Consider the following 22,996-nt stretch of genomic DNA (forward strand, 5'->3'; position numbering starts at 1 on the left):
CTATCTTTTTGATTTGATGGGAGAGCCTCCGTTCGATCACCGCTGCTACTCATTCGAGTCTCATAGCGTCGGCGTTTTCGGACCAAACACGGCCCAGCTCCACAGGAAGATCACTGATATCAACAGTTCGACAATAATTCTGATCTTCGCGTCGCCAGTGTTCTAGAAGGATACGAACGGACAGTTCTCGCCCCCAAGATGGAGAGCCCTGTGTGCCCTAGAAGCGGCAATCAAACACGACTCTCCCGGACTGCTCCTCTCTTCAGGTTGTGAGGTTCGCGCTGCGGCCCCATTCGCCTCAGGCAGTCAGCGTCCCGAGCTTCATACCGCAAGGCCAGATCCCTCAATCTCTGGTGATCCACACCTCGTCCTCCCCTGATCCCAGATCCCTCAAGCTTTACGATTCAAGGCGCTGGCAGACTGTCAGCTGCGCCGTCGCAATGTCAACGAATCACCAAAGCCGTGCTATGGGATCAGACCATCGTGGCCGACACGAGATAGTAATGTCCGCCGACTCTGTTCTTCTTCGGCTTCCGCTCGGTTGCTCTGAGGCCCAATGTCGAAACGGTCTTGATCATGATGCAACTTGAGTCGGTCCATCGTTCCGAGCAGGCGGACAACCTTTTTTGATGGAATTGACGAGCGTTGCGCAAGACGTGGAAACGCTATGAAGTGAGGGTGATTGTGTACCGACCACAACCTTCAACTACCACTCCGCCGCAATTGCCAAAAATGCAGCATACGGCTGCCGTGCCGTCATACCTGCAACCCGCGCGGCCTGCAGGAGGTCATCATCACGCACCTATGCAGCAGGTCGCACGCTGCAAGCCTGCAAGGCTGTCCTAGTACTGGTGGCTCAGCTCTCCGAATGGGGGCAACTAACCCGTAACCGGTTGCAGAATGGCCACCAGTGCGCGGCAAAAAGTCGGCATCGATATCGATGGCAGCTTGCCGATGTCTCTCAGCGATCCGTCGGCTGCTGGCGCCCTCCCTGATGGATTGGAAGACGCGCCGCTGATTCTTGAAACTTCAATGGAACAGTTTCCAACTCTGTTCTCTTGTCGACTCGGGAAGTGGACCCATCAAAGGATCCCTGAACCTGCTCCCTTCCATTGAAGCAACCTGCGTCTTGGCTCTTCACCTATTTGGACCCTTTTGGTTCTGGCTGGTACGATTTTTCTCCCAACCGGAAACTCCTCATTACCGGCCTAAGGGATCTTTGGGGAGACTGGAAGATACGACAGAACGATCCGTCACGTCCATTGGACGTTCGGAATCGCCATGGCGAGAAACCCACGGGCGGTACTGCGCAGAGTTTGATTTCTGTCTCGACTGCGACAGCCCAACCCGACGATCTGGATTGTGATGGTCTGATGGCAGCCCGCCGCCCGAGGGCCTCGCACTCGTCCCGTCTCGCCAAACCTTGGATTCTCTCTTGAGGAATTGATGACAGGTTCTCCGAGCTGAATCTTGATGTGTCAAAGGGCCGGCTGATACAGCTTAGACGCCGTACTGCTCAGAACCATCTTGACGTGTCAGGTATAATGAATCAAACCGAGGACCTCACTTGCAAGTGACCGACGCCACAAGTGCACGTTTGGTCCAGCGCAACCACTCAGTCAGTACAATGAACGGGCTGCCAGCTGTCCATTTCCCTGCCTACCACACTGCACTTGGCCCAGCTGATCTGTGGTGGTCATACTGTGTTGTGTCTTCTCGAAGGATTATTGTCCCGACAATGCCGAAAGAAACTGTGCCGCTGGCTGATGGCGTCCGACCAAGGTCAACAACGTCCAGCAACACAGTCCCGCCTTTCTTATGGGCGACCAGCTAGCTATCTGTACTCTGTGGCCAGTTCGCTGTCACACCCAACTCTCGCATGGGGTGGCGTCAGACATCCTTTTTGTACAGAGATCGAGTCCAATTAAGTGATTCGCGGGGTCACAGGGAACCAGGTTACGGACATGTCCCCGACTTCACGCCGTTTAAAACCTGACATGAGCAGTTGTCCAAGATAGCAAAGCTACCTGTCTGCACAATATTCTACAGCTGATGATCGGGGACCAAAGTGTTTGTAGCAGCCATGAAGTCATCATCCCATCGCACAAAAATCAACAAAACATTCCAGCAGCAACTTAGGCAGCGCCTGTCTTTCCCTCAGCTTCGATCCCGAACAGCAAACAGCAGCGGCCTGACAAGGAAACGGCGACCAACACCAGGCCGAATTCAGGACAACTTCCGACGCAATGCTCCAACGGTTTACCTTGTATAGCCTCCCACAGTTTGCTGACGAAATTAATGGCGCTGGGCAGCGGGAAACATGGGGGTAATCCCGCTTAGCTGCTCTTGGACTCGCCGCTTGGGGACCACTCCAATAAAGCACTAAGGCTGCATGTCACCAATTGCACCAGGGCTAATCTTCTGGAAGCGCCGCGGTCCGTCATTGCGACTCGTACGACATGCTGATCGAAATGGCAGTACGCAATCGTTGCCAGAGGGTTTGGCCCCTCTGGATTTCGGTCTGCCATGGCGCTGGTCTGGCAGTCCTGAGAACGGCGGATATGATAATTACTTTTTGCAATACGGAAGAAAGCTAGAGAGCTCCCGGAAAGACATCACAACCACCGGCTCGGATCTCGGGGGGCCACTCGATTCGGCAGGCCAATAAGGCGCTGCCGAAAGCCCGGAATGCGTTGCCGGGAGAAAATCGGAACGTTGCATTGAATCACAGATATCAAACTCGAAGAACTCTTGCTCGCCCTGGAGCAACCGAGAAGGGGGACGTCGCTCGTCCCAAATCATGGGGCCTCCAGCCATAAATACTGCCAGGCTCAAAGCTACGGTCGCCATCGGGCCAGCCGCCTTCGTGATGGCAGCACCAGCAGCAGGTGGTGCAGGTGAGAGGAGGGTCACGTAGGGAGAGGTTGCAAACCACGCATGCACCGACATGCAGGTTCTTGCATTTGGTCCTTCGACATCACACCTGGGAAGCCAGTCAGAGCTGGCCAGACATGGGCACATGGCATCCAATCCAGCGCTTGCAGATTCGGACACACGGTTCACGGGAAGAGCGTGTTCCCCACGTACACTACCTTTGGCATCAGGCCCCGATCAGGGACGAGAGGAAGAGGGGGGGGGGGGGGGGCATATGCCATCTCGGCTCAACCTTCTTGAGCCTTTTCCAAGTCGTCTTCCTTTGGAGTGTGGAAACTCAAAAGGTGGGGTGCGCGTCAAGCCAATTCAGTAGCCCCGGTATATGTACGTACGGACTTCTTTGCGTCGAACTTCGGATGAACCCGGCTGTTGACATGCTTTCTTTCTTCTGATTGAGAAGGACTTTTTTTCTTGTGTTGTCGTTATTTTCCCCGCGTCCAACTTTCTTCGAGCACTAGCCACATGTCAACTTATCTCTAATGGCTTTTATGTGTGCTCCGTGCATGGCACATATACAGTAGGCCAGGATGGGAGTCGGTGCTCATATGGCACTCGGCAACTTGAAGGGCAATCAGTTATTTGGTCAGCGGACAAAGTGGTTTGGATTCCAAGAGCTCAACGATTGAAGCAGTCCTCAGTTTGGGAGTTTTTGGACTGGGCACGAACAAGTCGTTGTGCTCTCTGAGACTACTATTCTTCCTTCCCTCGAAGACACATGTTCAACTCTGTTCACTCGCAGCAGCTTCCGATTATTGTCACTCAATGGCGGCGTGCAAGCTTGGAAGACCTCCATGAGACTCCGGGCGCGAAGTACTCACCAAGGCCGCTCTACGATGGCTATACTCAAGGACGAGCTGCTTCGAGCAAGACGTGAAGCTTTAGTAGTCTGCAAAGATTCACTTGAACATCGATGAGTAGGGCGTTAGAAATTGTTTTATACTGGGCCCAGATTCTGGATTCCAGATGTAGATCCTTGTGTATCTGTATCGGGAGTCAATATCAAGCTGCCACTTGGGACAGAATCCTGTAGCCCCCTTCCCCAGGAACGTTGTACGTCTACTTCCTGCAGTCAAAATCTCACAGATATGTTTGTGATCTGCTTAATATTGTCTCTGGTTATGTTGCCTCTGGCTTGGATGGCGGTCTTCGGACTCTACGGTGCTGGTTTCGATCTAAACTTGAAATTAATATCGAAGCCTCTGTCGAGACTACTTACTTGTAGGGCCTTGGTTTGGACGCGCTGGAGCAAGCTCCCTCTTCTCCTAAGAGTCATGAAATAGGGAATGGGATAAAGTGGGAAAGGGGCGGTCGAGGCTGGGCTCATTTCTTGGTAGAGACGGCATTCGCATTGCTCGTGTAGAAACCTACATGTACACGAGGGCTTATGGAAATGCCGACCTAATTAGCTATAGACTATTTGTAATTTCGTTCGATGGGACGAAAAAAGATAGGAGTGGTAATCTAACCACGCAACGTAGCTTGGATGATTTTTGTTTTCTTTTGTCTCTCGACTGCGTTATGTATTTAGGTGGGCGGCGTATTTGAGGAAAGCCTCGGAGGGGGACTTTTACATCTTCGATTCTCGTTTGTCCCTAGAATTCCTCCTCCTACGGTTCGTAAATTACTACTGAATAGAAGACTCATTGTAAATACAAAGAGTGAGCTGAAACAAATGGCCTCGAAGGATCAGATTAAAGTAATGAGTGACTGGGGAGAAAAAAAGTTGTACCGACGGCGGGACTTGCACCCGCAACCTTTGGCTGAGACTCCCTCGGCGAAGATAGGAGGCCAATAAGCTACTATTGCTCCACGACGGCGTGCTTGTAACCATTCGGCCATCTGGTCTTTGGCTCTGTTTGTTGGATTTCAGATGACGGAAAGGCGCGTTAAGAATGGGAGAGGGAAAGTGGTGGGCGGTGTGAAGTTTCTGGGTTTGTGTGTATTCCGTTTGTTGATGTCCTTAGGCTGCAAAGGTCTTTTTTTTTTTCTGAAAGACCCTGAAACACAGCGATAGTGGAACTTACAGAGAATGGATTATCTGTATGGCTTGATGAATCATTGGGGGTTTGGGAGGTTTGCGATTTCGTCGTGATATCCCAATAATGGTTTTATCGAGAGCTGAGTAAGATATCAAGGGCACCAGGATAGTATTAATATCCTCTTTCGTAGCCGAAAAGGGCAATAGCTCACCTCTATATGATGTTCTATTGGGCTCTGATAGGTAGTAAAGGGGAGGCGCCGGCTTGAAGGAGGACTGGTCGCTCTCAACCTGCCCAAGAAAGCCAAGGGTTTTCAAGATCGTATATCTACAGCTCCATTCTTCATATGGAATTTTTGCCTTTCATGGGATGATTAGATTGAAGGTGCTCCATCGCCAGCAGATATACTGTCTATAAGTCTGGCTCGGGGACTTGGTAGACGGGGAATTACATCAGCTGATATCAAACACATTGCAGCAGTGCCATCATATCCAAGCAGGTCGTCCCAACACGATGCTTCTTTCGTATGAGAGAGGCACCGCTCCAGGCAAGACTATTCCTTTCAACCATCCTGATCCTATTGGAAAACAGTTCATTGACGGGAGGGACTGGGCCTAGACCTCCACTTCAAGTGACCTTCTGCCGTTCTCTCACTCCTCGAAATCGCAAGCATTAGCAATATGCGCCACGGCATCAATATTCCGCTCCAAATCCTCAACCTTCTCCCGCGCCGTCTTGACAGCAGCCTTTCCCAACGGAAGCCTCAGAAACCTCCCTCCCTTCCCCTCCTCCTTCACCCTCACTGCCTCCGCTAACCCCTCCCCCGTAACAAAATCAAACATCTGCCTCGCAGCCCTCACCGGATCCCCAGCCTGCTTCCCACCACCATCTTCCAAATACCTCAAAACCCCCTCCGCCGCCGTGCCCTCATAGAACGCACTCATCCGCCCCGCGGCGGGCGAGAAGCCGGGCTGGTCCCGGAATAAAGTCCGAAACGGGCCCGGTTCGACGAGCATAACGCGGATGCCAAAGTCGGCGTACTCGGCCGCCAACGACTCGGAGAGGCCCTCTACGGCGAATTTCGAGGACGAGTAGGCGGATACGGCAGCGAGGCCGCGGAGACCGCCTGTGGAAGAGATGTTGATTACGGTACCCGAGTGTGCGGCGCGCATGTGCGGGAGGACGGCCTGGGTTGCGCGGACTATGCCGAAGAGGTTCGTGTCGAAGAGGGTTCGGAAGTCGCTGAGGCTGTGTTTTGTTCGCTTGTCAAATTGTGATTTGGTGAATACTTGATGGCCTGGGATTTCTCACCTGAGGTCCTCGAAGCCGCCGGCGATGCCGTAGCCGGCATTGTTCACGAGGACGTCGATACGTCCGTGGACTTGCGCTGCGCTGTCTACCTGTTGTTGGACGTTATCTTTCGTAACGTCGAGGGCGATCCAGTTGCCGCCTGCTTGCTGGATCTCCTCGACGAGATGGGGCGTCTTTTCTGGGGATCGCGAGGAGGCGATTACGAGGTGGCCCCTTTTCAGGACCTCGCGGGACAGTTCTAGGCCCAGGCCGGAGGAGCAGCCTGTGATGAGCCAGATTAATTGGGTCATTATTGCTTTGATGGTGAAGGAAGTTGGGGGGAGGGGGTTAGATGGGTTTGGGGGCAATCAGCGAAGACAAAGTGAAAGGAGATGGTTAGGAAATGGTCTTTTTAATTCTAGCTAGATTTAAGTAAAGGAAATGATACTCGAGGTTCAGATCTCTTCTACTTTGAATAAAGCATTCCTTGCATATCATTACATCACAGCTCTTTTCTCCATGAAGAGCTAGGCAATGATGTAGCTATCTTCTCGGACTTAAGGAAGGAGGTAAAGATCGGGTTCTTCGTGGGCCCGTTACCTGCGAATCGATTCGAAAGCAATCACTGTACATCTCGTTTGACGAATTTGCAGATTTACGGCGAATGTTTTCCAAGTCTGGCGATGCGTGGTGAGGTCTAGTATGTCGGACGAGACCGGACATATGGCTGCGAGTCAGCTAGTTGCTGACCGGGGGCAAAGCAAGACGAAAAGAAAACACCACATGTGGATTCGATGACAACCCTTAGCTACGGTAAATCCGTATTTACTGTGGCTTCTGTAACGTCATAGTCGCAAACCCTCAATGATGAGAGTAACAGTACAAATGTCATATAAAGCCTCCTGCGACTACGATAAGATGGATCATCACAACTTCAAGTTCTCACTCGTCTGCGGAAGTAAATCCACGAGCCATTCCATCAACAACCTCCTCCCTCTCTCCTGAACAAACCACTACCACCCCCACCATCATGGCAGACCGCTACGTCGCAATTCACGCCGACCCCAAGGGCCCAGGCGACGCCCGCCCAACAGCAGAACAAATCGTCCGCGACGAAAACCTCGTCCCCTCAGGCCTCGCCTCCAAAACCGCCCTCATCACAGGCTGCTCCGCCGGCATCGGCACCGAAACCGCCAAAGCCCTCTACCTCGCCGGCGCAACCCTCTACCTGACAGCCCGCAACCTCTCCAAAGCCCGCAAAGCACTCGGCGACGACCTCGTCAACGACACAGCCCGCGTCCACCTGCTCGAACTCGACCTCGAATCCTTCGCCAGCGTCCGCGCCTGCGCCGCCGCCTTCCTCGCCAGCACAGACAAGCTCGACATCCTCATCTGCAACGCGGGCGTCATGACCCCGCCCGAAGGCCGCACAAGGGACGGCTTCGAGACGCAGTTCGGCACGAACCACCTCGCCCACTTCCTCCTCTTCAACCTCCTCCAACCCGCACTCCTCAAAGCCGCGACAACCTCCCCGTCCCACACCTCCTCCCGCGTGGTCATCGTCTCCTCCGTAGCCCACCGCTTCGGCCAGCCAAACTTCGCCAACATCAACTTTGACGGCTGCTACGACCCCATGGCAACCTACGCCCAAAGCAAAACCGCAAACCTCTGGACGGCCAACGAAATCGAGCGCCGGTACGGCGCCCAGGGCATCCACGCCCTGAGCCTGCAGCCCGGAGGCGTCATCACGGAGCTGATGCGCCACATGCCCGAGGAGCAGCAGGGCGGCTTCGCCAAGCACCCGTACCTCTCCAAGATCTTCAAGACGGCGCCGCAGGGGGCCTCGACGTCCGTGTGGGCCGCCACGGCGGCGGCGCTCGAGGGCAAGGGAGGGCTGTACCTCGAGGACTGTCAGATTATCGGGCCGTGGGATCCGGCTGGGGAGCCGTGGGGGCCCGGGTACGGCGAGCACGCGTATGACGTTGAAAAGGCGACTTTGCTTTGGGAGAAGTCGCTCGAATGGGTCGGGCTGTGAGGTGCTATTGGCTTGACGTGATGAGATGTGATAGAATAGCAGAATCAAAGAAGAAAAAATTACCCAGAGTTTCTCTTGGCGGACAACTCACTTCGATGTTTCGTATGCTCCTCATTAGCTTCCGCGTGCGTGAGCTGCTGTACAAGACTGATAGAGTGACATTTTGAAGTTACGAGAAGCCTCCAGGCCGCATGCGAGGAGACTCCAGTGAAGATAAACACATCCAGAGCTTGCTACCATCCTTAATTAAACAGAACATCATGTACATTTGCCCCCCTGAGTATACTACACTGAACCTTGGATCAGACTCCTTGAAAATGCTCCCGAGCCGAATACATGTACAGTAGATCAAGTATCAACAAAAAAAAAAAGAGACCGTTCATACAATGCCTCACAGTAGGCTCTATCTCACTGTTCTACACATCAAAGCTGTCTCACGCCGCCTTCTTCTCGGCAGACACCTTCTTCTTCAATGACCCGGGCGGCGTCTTGAGGCCGGCAAACACTGCGGCGGCCACGACAGCCATACCCGTGGCACCCATGGTGTACGCAACTTCGCGGCCAGCCCACCAGTATACGCTGGTAAAGAGGATCGGCCCCAACCCACGGCCAAGCTGGCCCCAGCTGCGGAGGATACCAAGCTTGCCGCCGCGCTCGTCCTCGGCAGCCTCAAAGCTGCTCAGCGTGTTAAGACCTGAGACAACGGTTGCGGATGTGACAGCAAGACACGTCGCTGCGGCGTACAGCCCGCCGGTGGTTGTGATGCGGCCTAGGAGGATAAAAGATGCCAGACATGCCACGACACCAGTGCGCACGGAGAGCAGAGGTGGGAGGCGGCGAGTGACACCACCCTGAAGAATCGAGGCGACGAGACCAACGAAACCGAGGAGGCGGCCGTTCTTGGCGGACCCGAAGGCGAAGAGCTCATAGGTCATGAAGGAGAGAGAGGACTCCATGCCGGAGAAGAAGAGCAGGAAGACGAAGTGGACGGCGTTGAGAAGGAAGTGCGAGTTCGTTCGGACCAAGGGTGTCGATTTCGGTTTCGTCGTGCTCTTGTCATCCTTCTTCGCGTCGCGGCCCTTGCCCGTCAATGAGGGGAGGGTTTCAGGGAGGCAGAAGTAGAGGTATACAGTCTCGGTCAGAATAAGAAACAAGCTGAAGCCGGCGGCCGTGGCGAAGGGGTTCTCCTTGACGGTGCTGATGCTGCTCAGCCAGGCGCCCAGACCCGGACCAAATGTAAAGGCGATGGAGAAGCAGGCACCGATGAGGGCCATGGTGGAGCCTCTGCTCTGCTCGTCCGAAATGTCCGTCGCCATGGCGGTAGCGAGCTGGACGTTGCCCTCAGACAGGCCGCCTACGACGCGAGAGGCGACAAAGGTACGGAAGTCAACGGCGACGACCCAGAGGAGCACAGAAAGGATGTTACCGCACATGGAAGCCAGTAGAGCGGTGCGGCGGCCGTGACGGTCTGAGAGGTGACCGATGAGCGGGGAGGCGATGGCCTGGAGCAGACTGAAGAGGGAGCCGAGGGCGCCACCGAGGAGAACAATATCATAGCGGGAGTCGATGGGGCGAGCGAAAGCGGCCTTGTAACGGTTCAGACCGGACAGAACGGACTGGAGGAGGGTGGCGGGGCCAGCTGTGTTTGCGATCTCAGGGCCGACCTCGCGGTCGCGGTAGAATTCGAGTAGCTTGGGGAAGAGTGGGAGGATGAAGGTGAAGGAGACCTGGAGGAACAGTGTTTGTTAGTTTTGGGAGTCAAACGGTGGGAGACAGAGGGCCGGAGCGGCTTGAGGGTGTGGGATAATACCAGGTCGAGAAGCAGAGAGATGGCAATGACCCTGAGCACACGTTTGCGCGTGGAGGGGTCGACTGCCGTTGAGGGCGACGGTGATGTCGCTGCGACTGCCATTGTCGCAAGCCTGCGCTGATTGTCTTGTGTGTAAGAGCGAGGTAAATCGAATCGTGGGGGACGTTATATTCGGTGTTCGTCAACAGTTAGTCGTTGTATGGTGATCCAGAGAATGAGCGTGGGGTAGTTGGAGAGAGAGAGAGAGAGAGTCGAGTCGAACAGGGGAGAAGATGTGAATCAGCCAAGGCAAGAAAAGAAAGGCCAAGTCTGCATTACGTAGGGAACTCGGGAGTTGAAGATGACGGGAGAAAGCGAAAACGAAGACAAGAAGAAGAATAGGAAGGTATGCAGAAGTAAGGAAAAGAACATCGAGGTGGGACGACAGGTGACAGCACAACAAGAAGGTACAATACAACGGATGGACACTGGAGGGGAACGGGGCCACTCAGTAAAAGGAACAGCGTGGAAGTCGCGGCGCGCGGTGTCCAAGCTCCCCCGTCATTGCCGTCGGCCGGTGCATTGCAGTACTGTACCTGTCCGTGGTGGTGGAGAGTGGTGCAGAAACATGCTCTTTCTGCCCTTGTCCCCTGAATTTGGGGCCATGGTGGTGATCCAGTCGGCCCAGTCCGATGTTTCAGGGTCAGGGGCTGACGCTGGCTGCCCCAATGGCTGGGACTTGGTGGGGCCCACCCGACCTTCAGTGCTCCTGTGCTCCTGCACCTTGCGGCCCACGGGCTTAAGTTGCTGCTGCGCTAAACATCGGACGGCACCCACGCCGGACCGGGGATTTGTTGACTTGTCCCCCACCCCGGACTCGGCCAAGTACGTATCCGTAGTCAGCTGCTATTTGGGGTGATTTTATTGGACGCTGCTTTCAACAGGCTTTGACCTCCACATCGGCAACAGGCGCGAACTTGGACCTCACTTATTAACTTCTCTCTACCTATTTCTTCTTCTGTGCATGTACGAGAAACAATCCGATCTCTGAATATCTATTCTACTATCATCAATTATATACCCACTTGATTAGACGCTGCAGCACTGCCATTCGATCCCATCTCACATCATCAGATGACAAAGTCTGCCGTCAGCATTACCGTCCATGCTTCGCATAGTGCTGGGAGATGACGGGCAGCCGAGGCCAAGACCTTTGTGCTTGTCCTTCCCGAATCGACGCCAATTTCTCAGACTATCGCAACTCTAAAGGGCCCGGCGATGGAACAATGTCACACTGGCAAAGACGGCAATCCGCATTTCCCGAGCTTGCTCAGCCACCAATTCTGCCCAAATTGCAGCACATCGCGGACATATTGAACAAGACACCGGCACTGGACTATCCGTTGCACACTAACGATGAACGCCGCTGGGATCGTCAGTCAGTGCTGTCTGTCAAACATCACGCGGATCCCCTTGGATTCCTAGATTGGCTCGTCAGTCACCATACACAAAACCCTTCAATGCGATCCGTCGAAAACGTACCTTATAAGGGATTGGAATAAAATAGTCCGCAGCCATCTCACAATCTCTCACCGTCGTCTCAAAGATCCTGAGTACACCAACATCACCCGCCCGCCGGTCCTCTCCTTCCTTTCCACTACCGTCCACGACGCCCGCTCCGCCCCACCGCCGGAATAGCTTCGCGAGCATGAGATACAACTCGGCCTGCGCTAGCGCCATCCCGAGACACACCCGCGTGCCCCCGCAAAACACGGTCAAATACTTCTCCAGCCGCTCGCCGTCCTCCACCCACCGCTCCGGATGGAACCCAAACGGGTCATAGTAAACGCGCGGATCCGTCTGCGTCTTGTACGTGCTCATCCCAATCACCGTCCCCGGCGGGAGGTGCACGCTCCTGCCACTGCCGTCCTTGTCGTGATACACCAGCGTCTCGTCGGGGCACACCCTCGCCAGCCGCGAACTCGTCCCGAATCCGAGCCGCAGCGCCTCCTTGACGACACCCCGCAGGTATGGCAGGTTCTCCAGCTCCGCGAGCGGCACCACGGCATCGCGGTCCGGGATCGCGGAGAACAGCTCGTCGCGCAGCCGGCGCAGCGTCGAGGGCCGGTTGAGGAGGTGGAACACGGCCAGCGACAGCGTCCACGACGTCGTGAGCGTGCCGCCCTGCACCAGGATCTGCCCGTCCTGCGCGAGCCGCGAGACCGTCTTCTCGGCGGGCGGCAGGAGCTTGGAGGAGAGCATGTCGTGGAAGATTGTCGGATGGCTGACGTCCAGCTGCCACTTTTCCGTGTGCTGCGTGGCTTTGATCTCGCCGATTTGGTCCTTGATGTCGTTCTTCATCTTGAGGAAGCCGCCCCAGCCTGTTTGTGGATGTGAAGTGTGAGTGACGAGCCGAGAGTGAGAAGCCATGATAGTGTAGAGGCAAAGAACAACTTACCCGGAACGAACCGCCCGGAAAATGATTCTGGTAGTGCGTTGACCAGCGTCAGGGCCCAGTTCATATGCTTGATCATGGGCCCCAGATGCGTACCCATGAGGAGGTTATCCGTCACCACCTTGCCGAACGTCTCGTCCTCGACTGCGGAAATCCCATTAGCTTCCACTACTGATGTATGCCAATCTTTCGAGACCGCGCTACTCACTTAGGTGGTCACTCCTGGCGAAGCTATATTCGTTAATGACATCTGATCCATCCCGTCAGTAACTGAAAACTCCAAATCCTTCCAGCAAAGGCATTGAGGCCAGGGGTTGGTTTTGGTTTACCATTAGTAAAGGCCGAAAAGGGATACATGACGTCCAACGGCTCCTTGGACCTCTCGCTAGATTCCAGAAGACGGTCAAGCAGCGCATCGACCCGTTCCTCGATAACAGGCTGCAACTTGCGGACCGTCTGCGTCGAGAAGAAAGGGTTCAGCGCCGCGCGCCGAAGTTTGTGGTGATCATGGTTCACAGTCGCCAGCGCGCTCTCTCCAGGTATCGTTAGCTCATGACACATTTCCCTTCATTGAAGAGAGAGACAAGGCTTTATGATATTGCTTACCAGGGGACCCGAACTAAAATTCAGTCCACATTAGCAAAAAGACGTTTACTTTCTTTTCAACCTCACTCTCAGAAAGGGGGATCAAAGTCGCAATATTACACACCTGCTGCGTATAAAACCCCCACTTCTCCCTAACCCTCCCCGGCCCGGTATACAGCTCCGAAAAGAACTCCGGGTCGCCGACGTGCACCTCCCACGGACTAATCCGCACCACGGGCCCGTACCGCCGGTGCAGCTCGATAATCTTGAACGTGTACTGCCCGCCGAGGACAATGTCGTAGTAGAACTCGTACAGCTGCGTCAGCGCCGCGAGGCGCGGACCCGGGACGTGGGAGATGGGGCTGAAGTAGAGGCGGCGGACGCCGAGCTGGAGGGCGTAGAGGAGCCAGAGGAGGGAAAGGAGTGCTGCGAGTTGTGTCGGGGTGAGGGCGAGGGTGGTTAGGCCCGAGAGGATGGTTTGGATCGCCATCTTTGAATTCGCTTCCGTGCGGGTGTCCTTTGCGATGGAAACTTGCTGGAGCACGGGAGAAGATGGGAAGTTGCTTTCTCTCTGTCTCTCTCAACTCGAGCTGTATCTACCCGAGAGTCCGGGTCCCGTAGACCATATAATAGACCACCACCTCACTACACGCCGCCGCCACTACCATCACCTCACCTCACAAACACCCCCCAAAACTACTGCGTGCCGGGATACGTGCTTAACGGGAACAAAAGTGGCGCCCAGCTTTGAACAATGAGGTTTAGCAAACCGGCCTAGCGGCGGCGCTAGTACAGGGTGGTCGTGATGATGGTTTGATGGGGAACAAACCAAGTAGCTACTAGCTGCGCTGCGCTGAAGCAGCTTTTTTCGTCGTCATCTTGGCGGGAAGAAGATTGTGGGTATTTGGTCCTGAAACTATGTACTGATCCTGAAAGCAGGTCCCTCTTCTTTTTTTTTTACTTTTTTGGCTGCCCGCCAGTGTCCGTGTCGAAGACGAAGAAGAAAGTTTTCGGGTGCGTCCATTGATAGACTAAGGTAGGTTTTCCTGCGGCCGGAGTAGCGTGATGAAGGTCCGAGGCCATAGCTTCGGGTACCCTAGTTGAGTAAGAAGATACCGGATGAAAGAGAGACTACTCGTGCCCGCCCCCACTTTTTTGGGCATTCGGATCTCATCACCCACTAAAGTGGGTGCTTTTCAGCCAAACGGCCTCCTCAGCCAAACGGGCACCCATACAAAAGTCCAAAATCTGATTTACAAATCACGCCCTTAACATCCACATATCATCAGTAACGTCAAATAATATAGACTATATAATCTCTTAAGAGTTCTCTATATTTCTATCTTTTTCCCAGGCTCAAAACTTCCGAATTGCACGAGATGCCCGTTTGGGTGACATGGCCGTTTGGCTGAAAAGCACCCACTTTAGTGGGTGATGAGATCCGAATGCCCAAAAAAGTGGGGGCGGGCACGAGTATGACTTCTTTCAGGGACACAAACTCTTCCTCAACTACATGGTATCTTGGATCTGGTATCTTGCGTCGTGTTTCGTCAGAAACGTGATCTCGGGTGGATCGTATTTGGCGATGAACATAAGATTCTAGAACCGATCGATGCTTCGTGTGTTGTTTGCCGGTGCCGGCAATCACCAGGAGATTATTACCCTAATTCAGCAATGAAAATCATATCTCCGGGCCTCGCAAGGAAATTATACCACAGAGCAGCAGGCCCAGGGAGCTGGGTTTGTTACACATAGATCTCATGTTCAAAAGATCGGACAGATCGGATCTAGCAAAGGGAGAAATTGTGCCGCCAAACATTGATCCTTCACGTACGGGGCAAGATTCCTTCGATTTGCACATTGGAAGAATGAGATGTGGTTTGCCATGCTAAAACTGAAACCAACAGAAACACACAAACAGAGCCTCATGGGTTCTAGCTTCTAGATTGGAAGCAAGCAAGCAAGTAAGCACCACCACAGAGGCGCAGCATCGACCTACCTAAAGCAAGGCACGAAGCACGTGAGGTCTTGAAAGTTGGGTTACGAACAGGCCCACCCCGACCCCCGTTTCCTGGAGACCGGAATGAAGTTGAAATTGACTTCCCAACGCCAAACACCATTTCCGTCCGTATGGACAGTCCCGGAGGGAAGGTCACCGAAATCCGGCATTGGCACCTAACTCCGGAACGGGCTTTGCACCGGGCTTCGCCGCCCGCCCGCGGAGACCCGTTGCATGGGAATTCAGAGTTGGCCAACAGGAGAATGAGGAGAATTCCGTCATAGCAAACCCTTCCTACGTAATCGAAGCAGAGAGCTCTCTCTCTCTCTCTCTCTTTCTCTCTCTCTCTCTCTCTCTCTCTGTTCCTCGACGATAAAGCTTGTTTTATCTTCGTCTCTGGCCGAAGCGTGGAGTACGTCTGCGAGGATAGCTTGACCCACCAATGAAGAATCGACCCTGCCAAGTTGCCAAGGCTTCGATGACAAGAGAATGCAGAGCATTAACCAACCACGCCAAACCATCACCGTCTTTGCGGATTGGTAGTGCTATGCAGATATGACGGCATGTTGTGTACAGCAGCAGGCGATCGGTGCTGTGCCGCAGATGAGGAGCAGAGGAGGAACTTAAGAGGAGGAAAGATCCCCTAAAGTCTGGACCAATTGAGTTCCAAAAGTTCAACGTGTGCCGGGCGACGATCTGCAATCAGTGTTACTCAAATGACGTCGCGACCGCCCTCTCGTCTCCTTACGAGTTCGATCGTCTCTCGCTGTCCTTCTCTCTACGGATACTCCAAAGTTCCAAGAGGCCTGTGAGATTGTAGATGCCATCGGTGCCAAGGATTATATTATAGATGCCTAGAGGGTGGGAACATGTTCGTAAATTGTTTCCTGGAAGAGCAGAATCATTGGCGCTGACTACGGATACACTACTATGAGAGCGGAGTCAAGTCGAGCACATGGAGAAATAAGCTTCCAGGGAGCATGGGAGGTTGGCACGACCTTACCTTGGTCCACTCCACTGGGATTATGCCCCTGTACTAAATGTGCGATAAGCTCCGAGGGAAGCATTGGTCCCTCCTCTCACGAGCCTCTCAGGGAATCACAGCCCTCCGGTTGCCTCCGTGGTGCTCGAGTTCTCCAGAACAGAAGGGGGAGGGAGGACCGCACATGGCCGCTCCGTAAGGCTGATTGAAAGCTACGCCAGGTCCCCCGCTGTTGATGCTGCCAACTGGGGGTTCTTGGTCTTGGTCTTGGTCAGTCTCCAGGTTCAGAAGGGGTTATCCCTCCGACAGCGCTTACAAGTATACACCATGCATGCCCCCCTGGCAGCTTTGAGAACACCGCCCGATACTGTGGTTACCGCGATGCCGAAAGAGGAACTATCAAGTCGCGACTTCTTCGACTTTTCCTCTCTCCTATGGAGCATCTCGTACCTACAGGCTACAGCCTATTACCACGAGCTAGGACGGCGCCAAGGAAGAGCCCCTGGCGGGCTGTCATGGCGAGATTATACCACGCTACGAATACCGTTGTACCTTTTGCGCGCAAACTGGCGAATGGTATCGCCTACGGCTGATCATTTGCCAAGACCAGACTAAGAAAATCCTCAATCACACCTTGTCAACTCGGTCTCCTCGCTCTTTCTCACCAGCCAGCCAGACCTTGCCAGAGTGGCAGAGACGTGATCGTCGCCGTCTGCTGGGCCAGTTCATGGCATCCTCCAAGTGTCTTTCTGCTGGGCAGGTTAAGCTTGTTTTCCTTGCTTACAACTTCCTAGTTTCGGGGTTTGATGACTACGCGCAGCTGCGCAGCCTCTCAAAAGAGGCCAAAAAGATTGCAGGACAGAAATGACGAGAGAGGGGGCCGCCCAACCAACAAGTTCAACCCCCGCCTCACCCCCAGACCATCTGTATCTGTACGGTGTGTGACGGTGTAACTAGCAGGGCTCAGATCAAAGGCCAATGTTCGGTGGCCTGGGTGCGTGGTGGTGGTGGTGGGACTAAACCGCCGGCCGCCGGTCAACGCATGTAAGACGGGCGGGCGCCGCTTGCGGTGTCTTTGATACTTAAAGACTTGGCAGCCCGCTGCTCTCTCTCTCTCTCTCACTGTCTTCAGCCTTAGATCCATTCTTACTTTGCTTCATCGAACATTTCCTCTATCACATCTTCCCCTCAGTTCGAGTGTCTTGTGTAACAGAGTCTCCCACAACCAATCAGATATCCTCCAGCGAGGGACGAGAACCAATCGATCTAAGCGCCGCCGCCAGCTCACAACAGTAACAGCAACACACCTACCAACAAACCCAATCCAACCCAAGCACACATGGACTTCATCCTCGACTCCCGCGTCCCCAAAGGCGGTGGCTCCAGCGGCAGCCGCGGTTCCAGCGGCGGCAGCAAATCCTCAAAATCATCCAAATCAAAGAGCGGAAAGAACAAGTACAAAGGCGGCGGCCGCGTCGGTGCCGCCGGCGGAGGCGGGGGAGGTGGAGGAGGCGGCGGCTTCAGCGCGCTTCCCCTCTGGGCCCGGATCCTCATCATCGTCCTGATTGTGTGGTTTGTCCTGTTCCTGGTCTCGCTCGCGTTTTACACGGTCAAAGGTAAGGCTTGTCTTATCGCAGGAGTATTGAAGAATAGCATGACTTACACCGGAGAACAGAACACAAGCGCAAAAAGGAAGGAAAGAAATTCCGCATCGGCCACGTCCTCGGCCACGCCCTCCTCGTGTCCACGGGCCTCTGGATCCCCTTTACTCTCTACCGAAAATTCGTCTCCCGGCGCAGGGAAAAGTCCGGAGGAAGTGGCGGCGACGGCGACGAAACCAAGCGCTCCGCTGGCGGCACATACGCCAAGATTGAAGAAGGCAGGAGATCCGATGACACCGGAACCCGAGACTCTTGGTATGCCGGAGCCGGAGCCGGCACCCACAACGATAACAACAACGCGGACAGCAAGTATGAGCCCATGGGCTACGCGCCCCATTACCGGTCTCCGTCACCTGCTCCGCCCCCGGCGGCCGGTGCTGCTCCGGCTCCCACCGGCGCGGCGGCCGAGTATTACATGCCGCAGCCGCCTTCTCAGACGGCGCCAACTCAGCACCCGCCTCAGTATAGCTAAAGGATGTCCCGGTTCGGATTACGTCTCGGGCCATGATCGAATGATGATGGGCTAGGTTTCTATGATGATACGCCTTGTTTCAACGTTTTGCTACTTTCTTCCCTTCTCTGGATCGATACCCCTTTTCCTCAATTTAGCGTTTCGTATTACTTTTGTCAGTACAAAAGGATGCATGTACCGATGTGTGTCACAAAATAGGATATAGAACAGAACTTCGATCAGAACTTCAAACTTTACTACTACTCATCTGATTTTTGGGTACATACCTCCTACATCACCACGCTTCACCTTGCAGTATCTCTCAACCATACGCTCCAGCCGCCAAAAAAGATGTTCCATAGTCCACGCACTGCGATACCTGGAGTTCTTGTGCCCCATTTATAGATGCGACGCAGTCCGGTTCCTGTAGGACCTGCCAATGCTCCAACCAACGAAGCTTCCCTTTCCACCTCCTCAATGACATCGGGCTGGTCTCTCGCCTCTTGTCCTTTAGTCAGCCGTAGACTGCGTGTTGATAGCCGACGGACGGCGTGAACACTCTTTGTCGTCCATCTGAGAGGCGAAGGGGAGGCGCCACAGCCATCGCCCTCAAGGCCCAAAGCTGATGTCAACTTATGTGGTTTTCTGCTGAACCTCGTCAGCGCGTCGATTCATCCCGCTTTGTTCTCTCTCTCACTTACACCGCGCACCCGAACTTATCGGCCCATCAAACATCTAGCCCCGAGCCCTGTCTAACAATGCAATTGGCCACTCCTCCACACTGGTTGGAATTCCCATCAGTTTCGAACGTCCCACACAAAATATGGAAGATCAAGTGAACACAACCATACTACCGAGCAGCGGACATCCCGAGTCTTATGAACCCTCTCAACGAATCCATCCATCCTTAGTTTACAGTACCTCTACTTCTTAGCCGCAGCCCCATCACCGCCGCCCCCAGCCCGATTCTTACTCGAAGCCGACGCGGAAGCGGAAGACCCCGAACCCGTGCCGTTCCATCCTCCCATCTGCCGTTGTTGTTGCTGCTGCTGTGACTGCTGTTGCGCCATCTGCATCTGCATCTGCCGCTGCATCATCGCCCTCTGAGCCGAGGCGCCGTAATCACCGCCGTCGTTCTGAATAGCGAGGCTTGCCTGGGCACCAGCACCCCCACTCGTACCAGCACTGCCGACAGACCTCGGCTTCTTCTTCTTTGCGAATCCTCCCAGGTCTGTGGTATCGTACCCGCTCCGACCCATTCTGTTCCTCTCCCCTTGTCCTTCCCTTTGCCGCGTCGAACGTACGGTCTTTACACGTATTTCGTGTAACTGTTTCGTCGCGCGGTGCGTTGATGAACTTGGTGGACGTGTGAGAGGTCTCCTCGCCTCTTGTGCTTGCGACTTTCCGGAAAGGAGGGATTCCGGATCCCAAATGGTCAAGTCGATTAAAAGCGCCCGTATGCGCCAACTGGAATCGTGTCTTTCAGCTTCCTTCCGACAATGAAAGTGAGCTTTTCTTTTTTTTGTGAAGGGTTGGCCCGGTCTGGAGGAGTCGGTCTCCTCTCGTATAGTGATTCAAAGTAGATTGATAAAATGAGTGCGTCAGGGCGGCCGCGGTCGTAGAAGAGCAGGCCCTCGGCAACCAGATATCGTCTCGTAAAGTCTCGTGTGTTTGCTACTTTCTCTTACGAATGACATGGTCTGAGTGGAATGGCCTCAAATTTCTGCTCAAGGTAAAAAGCGATAGATGGATTCAACAATGACTCTCGTTATAGTAGACTTGAAGTCAAGAAAGCTGATTTGATGGTGACTGATTGTTGATTTCGACCGTTGATCCCCCACAAAATATCACGAGTGGAAGTGTGTGGATATGGAGTTGAGTTTGGGTGTGTGTCTCCTGTGTAATGACAAAAGTCGCAGAACCAAGCAAAATCTTCGACCTCCATGCGTCTTTCCCTTTTGCTTTATACGAGCCAAATACCAGAAATGGAGCACTAGAGTCGCAAATCCCGTCTTGCTTGTCTTGCTGCTTGCTCCAAAAGAGATCATGGTTGCGAAATTTGTCCCAGACTTTCTTGTATTTTGTTTGCCCGTCACTGACTCAGCCTGTCTCAGGAGGCTTTTCCTTGGTGTCACTAAAACTTCGTCAGAAAACAAGGGAGATGGACAGAGGACGTGTTCCTCATTGTTGTTGTTTTTTGCTTTTTCCTCTCCGCCCTCTCGTCCTCTCCCCTTTTCTTATTCCCGCCCCGACGAAATGCAAATGCACTATCGTTGTCTTCCTGTGCCTGGAGAAGAGAGTGAGACAACAAATCCGTACGAGACCCCCCTCTCACTGGTATTTGTTGAGCAAGGGAGGTAAGTCTGCATTGGCATGTCTCCCCGTGCCCCTGGCCCCCTGGCCCCTCCTCCCCATTGTCTGGACTGACACAAAGTTCCGAAAGACAATGAACCTGAAAGAGACATGCAATACAGACGCTGTCAAACCTGTCAAGCTTGTTAGATCGTTCGCAAATCTCGGGGAGACCACGGAGATGGACCCGGCTGGGTGGTCAAATGGGGCACGGCTGGGATTGGATCGGGACCCGCTCCGCCAGTATGACGTTCTGTTGGTAAGTTCCATTCAAGAGGCTCAAGTAAGACGTTCTTCGTTCCCCTGCGATGATCGTGATGATGAGGGATGAAGCTCGCCCCCGATGATTCAGAAGGATTCGCTCATTAGACATGGGAAGGGCGATAAGCACTTATAAAGAGCCCCCGGGAGTCAGGCCTCGCTAGTCAGGCACAGCGCCACCAGGAAATGTCGTCTCATTCCGTCACGGGAGGGAGTGGTCGAGATCCTTCTCCTGCGCTTTGGAATTGCGTTCATCAGCGATGAGATCTGACATATTCCAGGCGATAAACCGAGGTGGCGGTGACTTCCACTACGGCCTTAATCCAAGGCAACGTCGAACCGAAATATCGATGCTTAGTGTCTCAAATTCCGAGACAGATTTCCTGGCGCCATCTTGCCGTGTGTTCCAGCACTGGTTCGGCCGCGATAGATGGTCAAGCATTCTTCTGAATACCCTAGATCTATCGAGTAGCATCGGCCAAAGGTAGCAATTTGGTATTCTTAGGAAGAGGAAGTGTATTAGGATCGGAATGAGGTCCGCCAAAAGAAACCATCTATACGAAAATGTACAAACTTACGCCATTCATCCACACCATAATCAGGCCGATAGGTCTTGGGATGTTCTTGAAGGGCATTGCCACAAAGGACCCCAACAGCTTCGTGCTGCTATTTGCCAATCTCCGTTATCAAGGCATGTTGAGCCGTTGACTAGGAGTAGCTCACTGCTTTGTCGTATGTCCATCATCCATGGGCTTGACAGCTTCCTTCGGTCTATCGGTCGGCTCCTCCTTTGCCTCAGCTCGATTTTGGGCGAAAGTGTCTCTGGTGGTCCTTATTAGTGTACTAGCTCCGAAGTCCTATCCAGCGATATCAACATTGCTTGTTCGTACCTGAGAATGTTGCGGCAGCTGGATCGAGGCGTATTCTCTATCGGTGGAGATAGGCCAGCCTTGGTTGGTTGAGGATTCCGCTCTGCCGTGGCATCTTGCTGATCAGACAGTCCCGAGTCCTCGCTCTGCATGTTTTGTCTTGTCTCCCTGTGGCTGTATGGCGACTCGTGACCACCCTTGCTCTTCTTCTTATCCCGACCGAGGAGTCGTCGAAGCCTGGCCCGAAACCCTCTCTTCTTCTGCTCCTTCTTCGCCACCCTCTTCTTCGGCTTCTTGCTGCCACGACGCCTTGGACGCTGCTCCGAACCAGAAGAAGGTGCCGAAGAACCCCAATTATCCGCCAGGATATTCGGCGGCAGCTCCAGGTCGTCTACATCGTCAACGTCGTCGACATCGAAGTCCTCTTTTGACGAAAAGGGCCCCCGGGACTCGGTCGATGCCCTCGACCTCCGTGTCCCCCGAGACGGCGTCATCCGCGACACGAGCATGGCCTGCTTCTTTTTCATCGATCCCATGCTCCAGTTAGATTGAGAATTCAGCCTTTCCAAGGACGCCAAGAAGGACTGGCTTTTGCCGCTGCTGTGGCTGCCTTCGCGGCTATGTAGTCTCTTGCTCTTATCTTCGCGGTAGGGGGAAAGGAGTGGAGCGATTGGTGGTTCGTTCCAAGAGGCAGGGCTGGGTCCGGCCATTGTATTCATCAGCGAACTTTTGGGGGTATTCTAGCAGGTACATGTACTCGTAGCGATGTGATGTTTCGTTGCTTCAAGCCAGGCGGATTGTCGGATGTCGAGAAGGGTGTACGATGGATCTGGAAGCTCAAAGCTCGAAGCAGGTGAGGTCTTTGCGACTAATGTGCCCAGGCAAGAGAATTAGAGGTAAGTGAGCTTCTCAATGGGATGCTCCTTCGTAGAAAGTCAAATGCACCGAGAACCTGCCCCAATAGCGTCGAGTGCCGAGTTGAGGAAGGCGAGCCTCCAATCGAGGCAGCTTGCACGCTTGTCGCTGCTATCAATTTCCATTGGGAAGCCGCGTTGTACACTCAAAATAACACTAAACAAGATACCGTGAGCAAGTAAGGTATCGTTACTTGGCATAAAGCGGCACTCTTCACAACACCATACGCAACTGGAATTGAGTTGCAACGTAAATACTATCGTTGATTCACACTTATAAAAAGACGGGCAACTAAATTCGCACCGAGGTATCATCAGCCGTACAGACAATCCTCGTATCAGAGCCGTGAAATAATAGCAATACCCAAATACTCCTCCCCAAGGGCCGTGAGACCGTGATACATACGTTCAGGAAGCCACCAAACTCCTATATCCTTGTC

The 22,996-nt window shown here is 53.8% G+C and overlaps 10 protein-coding genes across 10 annotated transcripts; 3 read left to right on the plus strand and 7 right to left on the minus strand.

The window, feature by feature from the left end:
* Positions 1-2,336: 2,336 nt before the first annotated feature.
* Positions 2,337-3,021, minus strand: CTAM01_09514 (uncharacterized protein; the record flags this gene model as incomplete). Its single annotated transcript, XM_060525533.1, has 2 exons — positions 2,337-2,561; positions 2,626-3,021. The coding sequence occupies 2 exons, from the start codon at positions 3,019-3,021 to the stop codon at positions 2,337-2,339; spliced, it is 621 nt and encodes a 206-aa protein (XP_060379779.1).
* A 2,542-nt stretch (positions 3,022-5,563) lies between these two features.
* Positions 5,564-6,514, minus strand: CTAM01_09515 (uncharacterized protein; the record flags this gene model as incomplete). Its single annotated transcript, XM_060525534.1, has 2 exons — positions 5,564-6,161; positions 6,225-6,514. 2 exons carry the CDS (start codon positions 6,512-6,514, stop codon positions 5,564-5,566), a joined length of 888 nt encoding a protein of 295 aa, XP_060379780.1.
* Positions 6,515-7,233: 719 nt separating this feature from the next.
* CTAM01_09516 (oxidoreductase) lies at positions 7,234-8,238 on the plus strand (the record flags this gene model as incomplete). The annotated part of the gene is made up of 1 exon (XM_060525535.1): positions 7,234-8,238. The coding sequence occupies one exon, from the start codon at positions 7,234-7,236 to the stop codon at positions 8,236-8,238; it is 1,005 nt and encodes a 334-aa protein (XP_060379781.1).
* A 434-nt stretch (positions 8,239-8,672) lies between these two features.
* Positions 8,673-10,150, minus strand: CTAM01_09517 (major facilitator superfamily transporter; the record flags this gene model as incomplete). Its single annotated transcript, XM_060525536.1, has 2 exons — positions 8,673-9,965; positions 10,049-10,150. 2 exons carry the CDS (start codon positions 10,148-10,150, stop codon positions 8,673-8,675), a joined length of 1,395 nt encoding a protein of 464 aa, XP_060379782.1.
* Positions 10,151-11,466: 1,316 nt separating this feature from the next.
* On the minus strand, positions 11,467-13,557 carry CTAM01_09518 (uncharacterized protein; the record flags this gene model as incomplete). The annotated part of the gene is made up of 7 exons (XM_060525537.1): positions 11,467-11,508; positions 11,570-12,408; positions 12,486-12,626; positions 12,691-12,732; positions 12,812-13,015; positions 13,089-13,101; positions 13,192-13,557. 7 exons carry the CDS (start codon positions 13,555-13,557, stop codon positions 11,467-11,469), a joined length of 1,647 nt encoding a protein of 548 aa, XP_060379783.1.
* An 849-nt stretch (positions 13,558-14,406) lies between these two features.
* On the minus strand, positions 14,407-14,886 carry CTAM01_09519 (uncharacterized protein; the record flags this gene model as incomplete). Its single annotated transcript, XM_060525538.1, has 2 exons — positions 14,407-14,699; positions 14,781-14,886. The coding sequence occupies 2 exons, from the start codon at positions 14,884-14,886 to the stop codon at positions 14,407-14,409; spliced, it is 399 nt and encodes a 132-aa protein (XP_060379784.1).
* Positions 14,887-17,387: 2,501 nt separating this feature from the next.
* Positions 17,388-18,181, plus strand: CTAM01_09520 (uncharacterized protein; the record flags this gene model as incomplete). Its single annotated transcript, XM_060525539.1, has 2 exons — positions 17,388-17,664; positions 17,724-18,181. 2 exons carry the CDS (start codon positions 17,388-17,390, stop codon positions 18,179-18,181), a joined length of 735 nt encoding a protein of 244 aa, XP_060379785.1.
* A 902-nt stretch (positions 18,182-19,083) lies between these two features.
* Positions 19,084-19,419, minus strand: CTAM01_09521 (uncharacterized protein; the record flags this gene model as incomplete). The annotated part of the gene is made up of 1 exon (XM_060525540.1): positions 19,084-19,419. One exon carries the CDS (start codon positions 19,417-19,419, stop codon positions 19,084-19,086), a length of 336 nt encoding a protein of 111 aa, XP_060379786.1.
* A 644-nt stretch (positions 19,420-20,063) lies between these two features.
* CTAM01_09522 (uncharacterized protein) lies at positions 20,064-20,843 on the plus strand (the record flags this gene model as incomplete). Its single annotated transcript, XM_060525541.1, has 1 exon — positions 20,064-20,843. One exon carries the CDS (start codon positions 20,064-20,066, stop codon positions 20,841-20,843), a length of 780 nt encoding a protein of 259 aa, XP_060379787.1.
* A 649-nt stretch (positions 20,844-21,492) lies between these two features.
* On the minus strand, positions 21,493-22,352 carry CTAM01_09523 (uncharacterized protein; the record flags this gene model as incomplete). Its single annotated transcript, XM_060525542.1, has 2 exons — positions 21,493-21,595; positions 21,664-22,352. 2 exons carry the CDS (start codon positions 22,350-22,352, stop codon positions 21,493-21,495), a joined length of 792 nt encoding a protein of 263 aa, XP_060379788.1.
* Between the last annotated feature and the right edge of the window lie 644 nt (positions 22,353-22,996).

This window comes from Colletotrichum tamarilloi, assembly GCF_030869305.1.
Source record: "Colletotrichum tamarilloi strain Tom-12 chromosome Unknown Scaffold_38.1, whole genome shotgun sequence".
Lineage (NCBI taxonomy): Eukaryota > Fungi > Ascomycota > Sordariomycetes > Glomerellales > Glomerellaceae > Colletotrichum > Colletotrichum tamarilloi.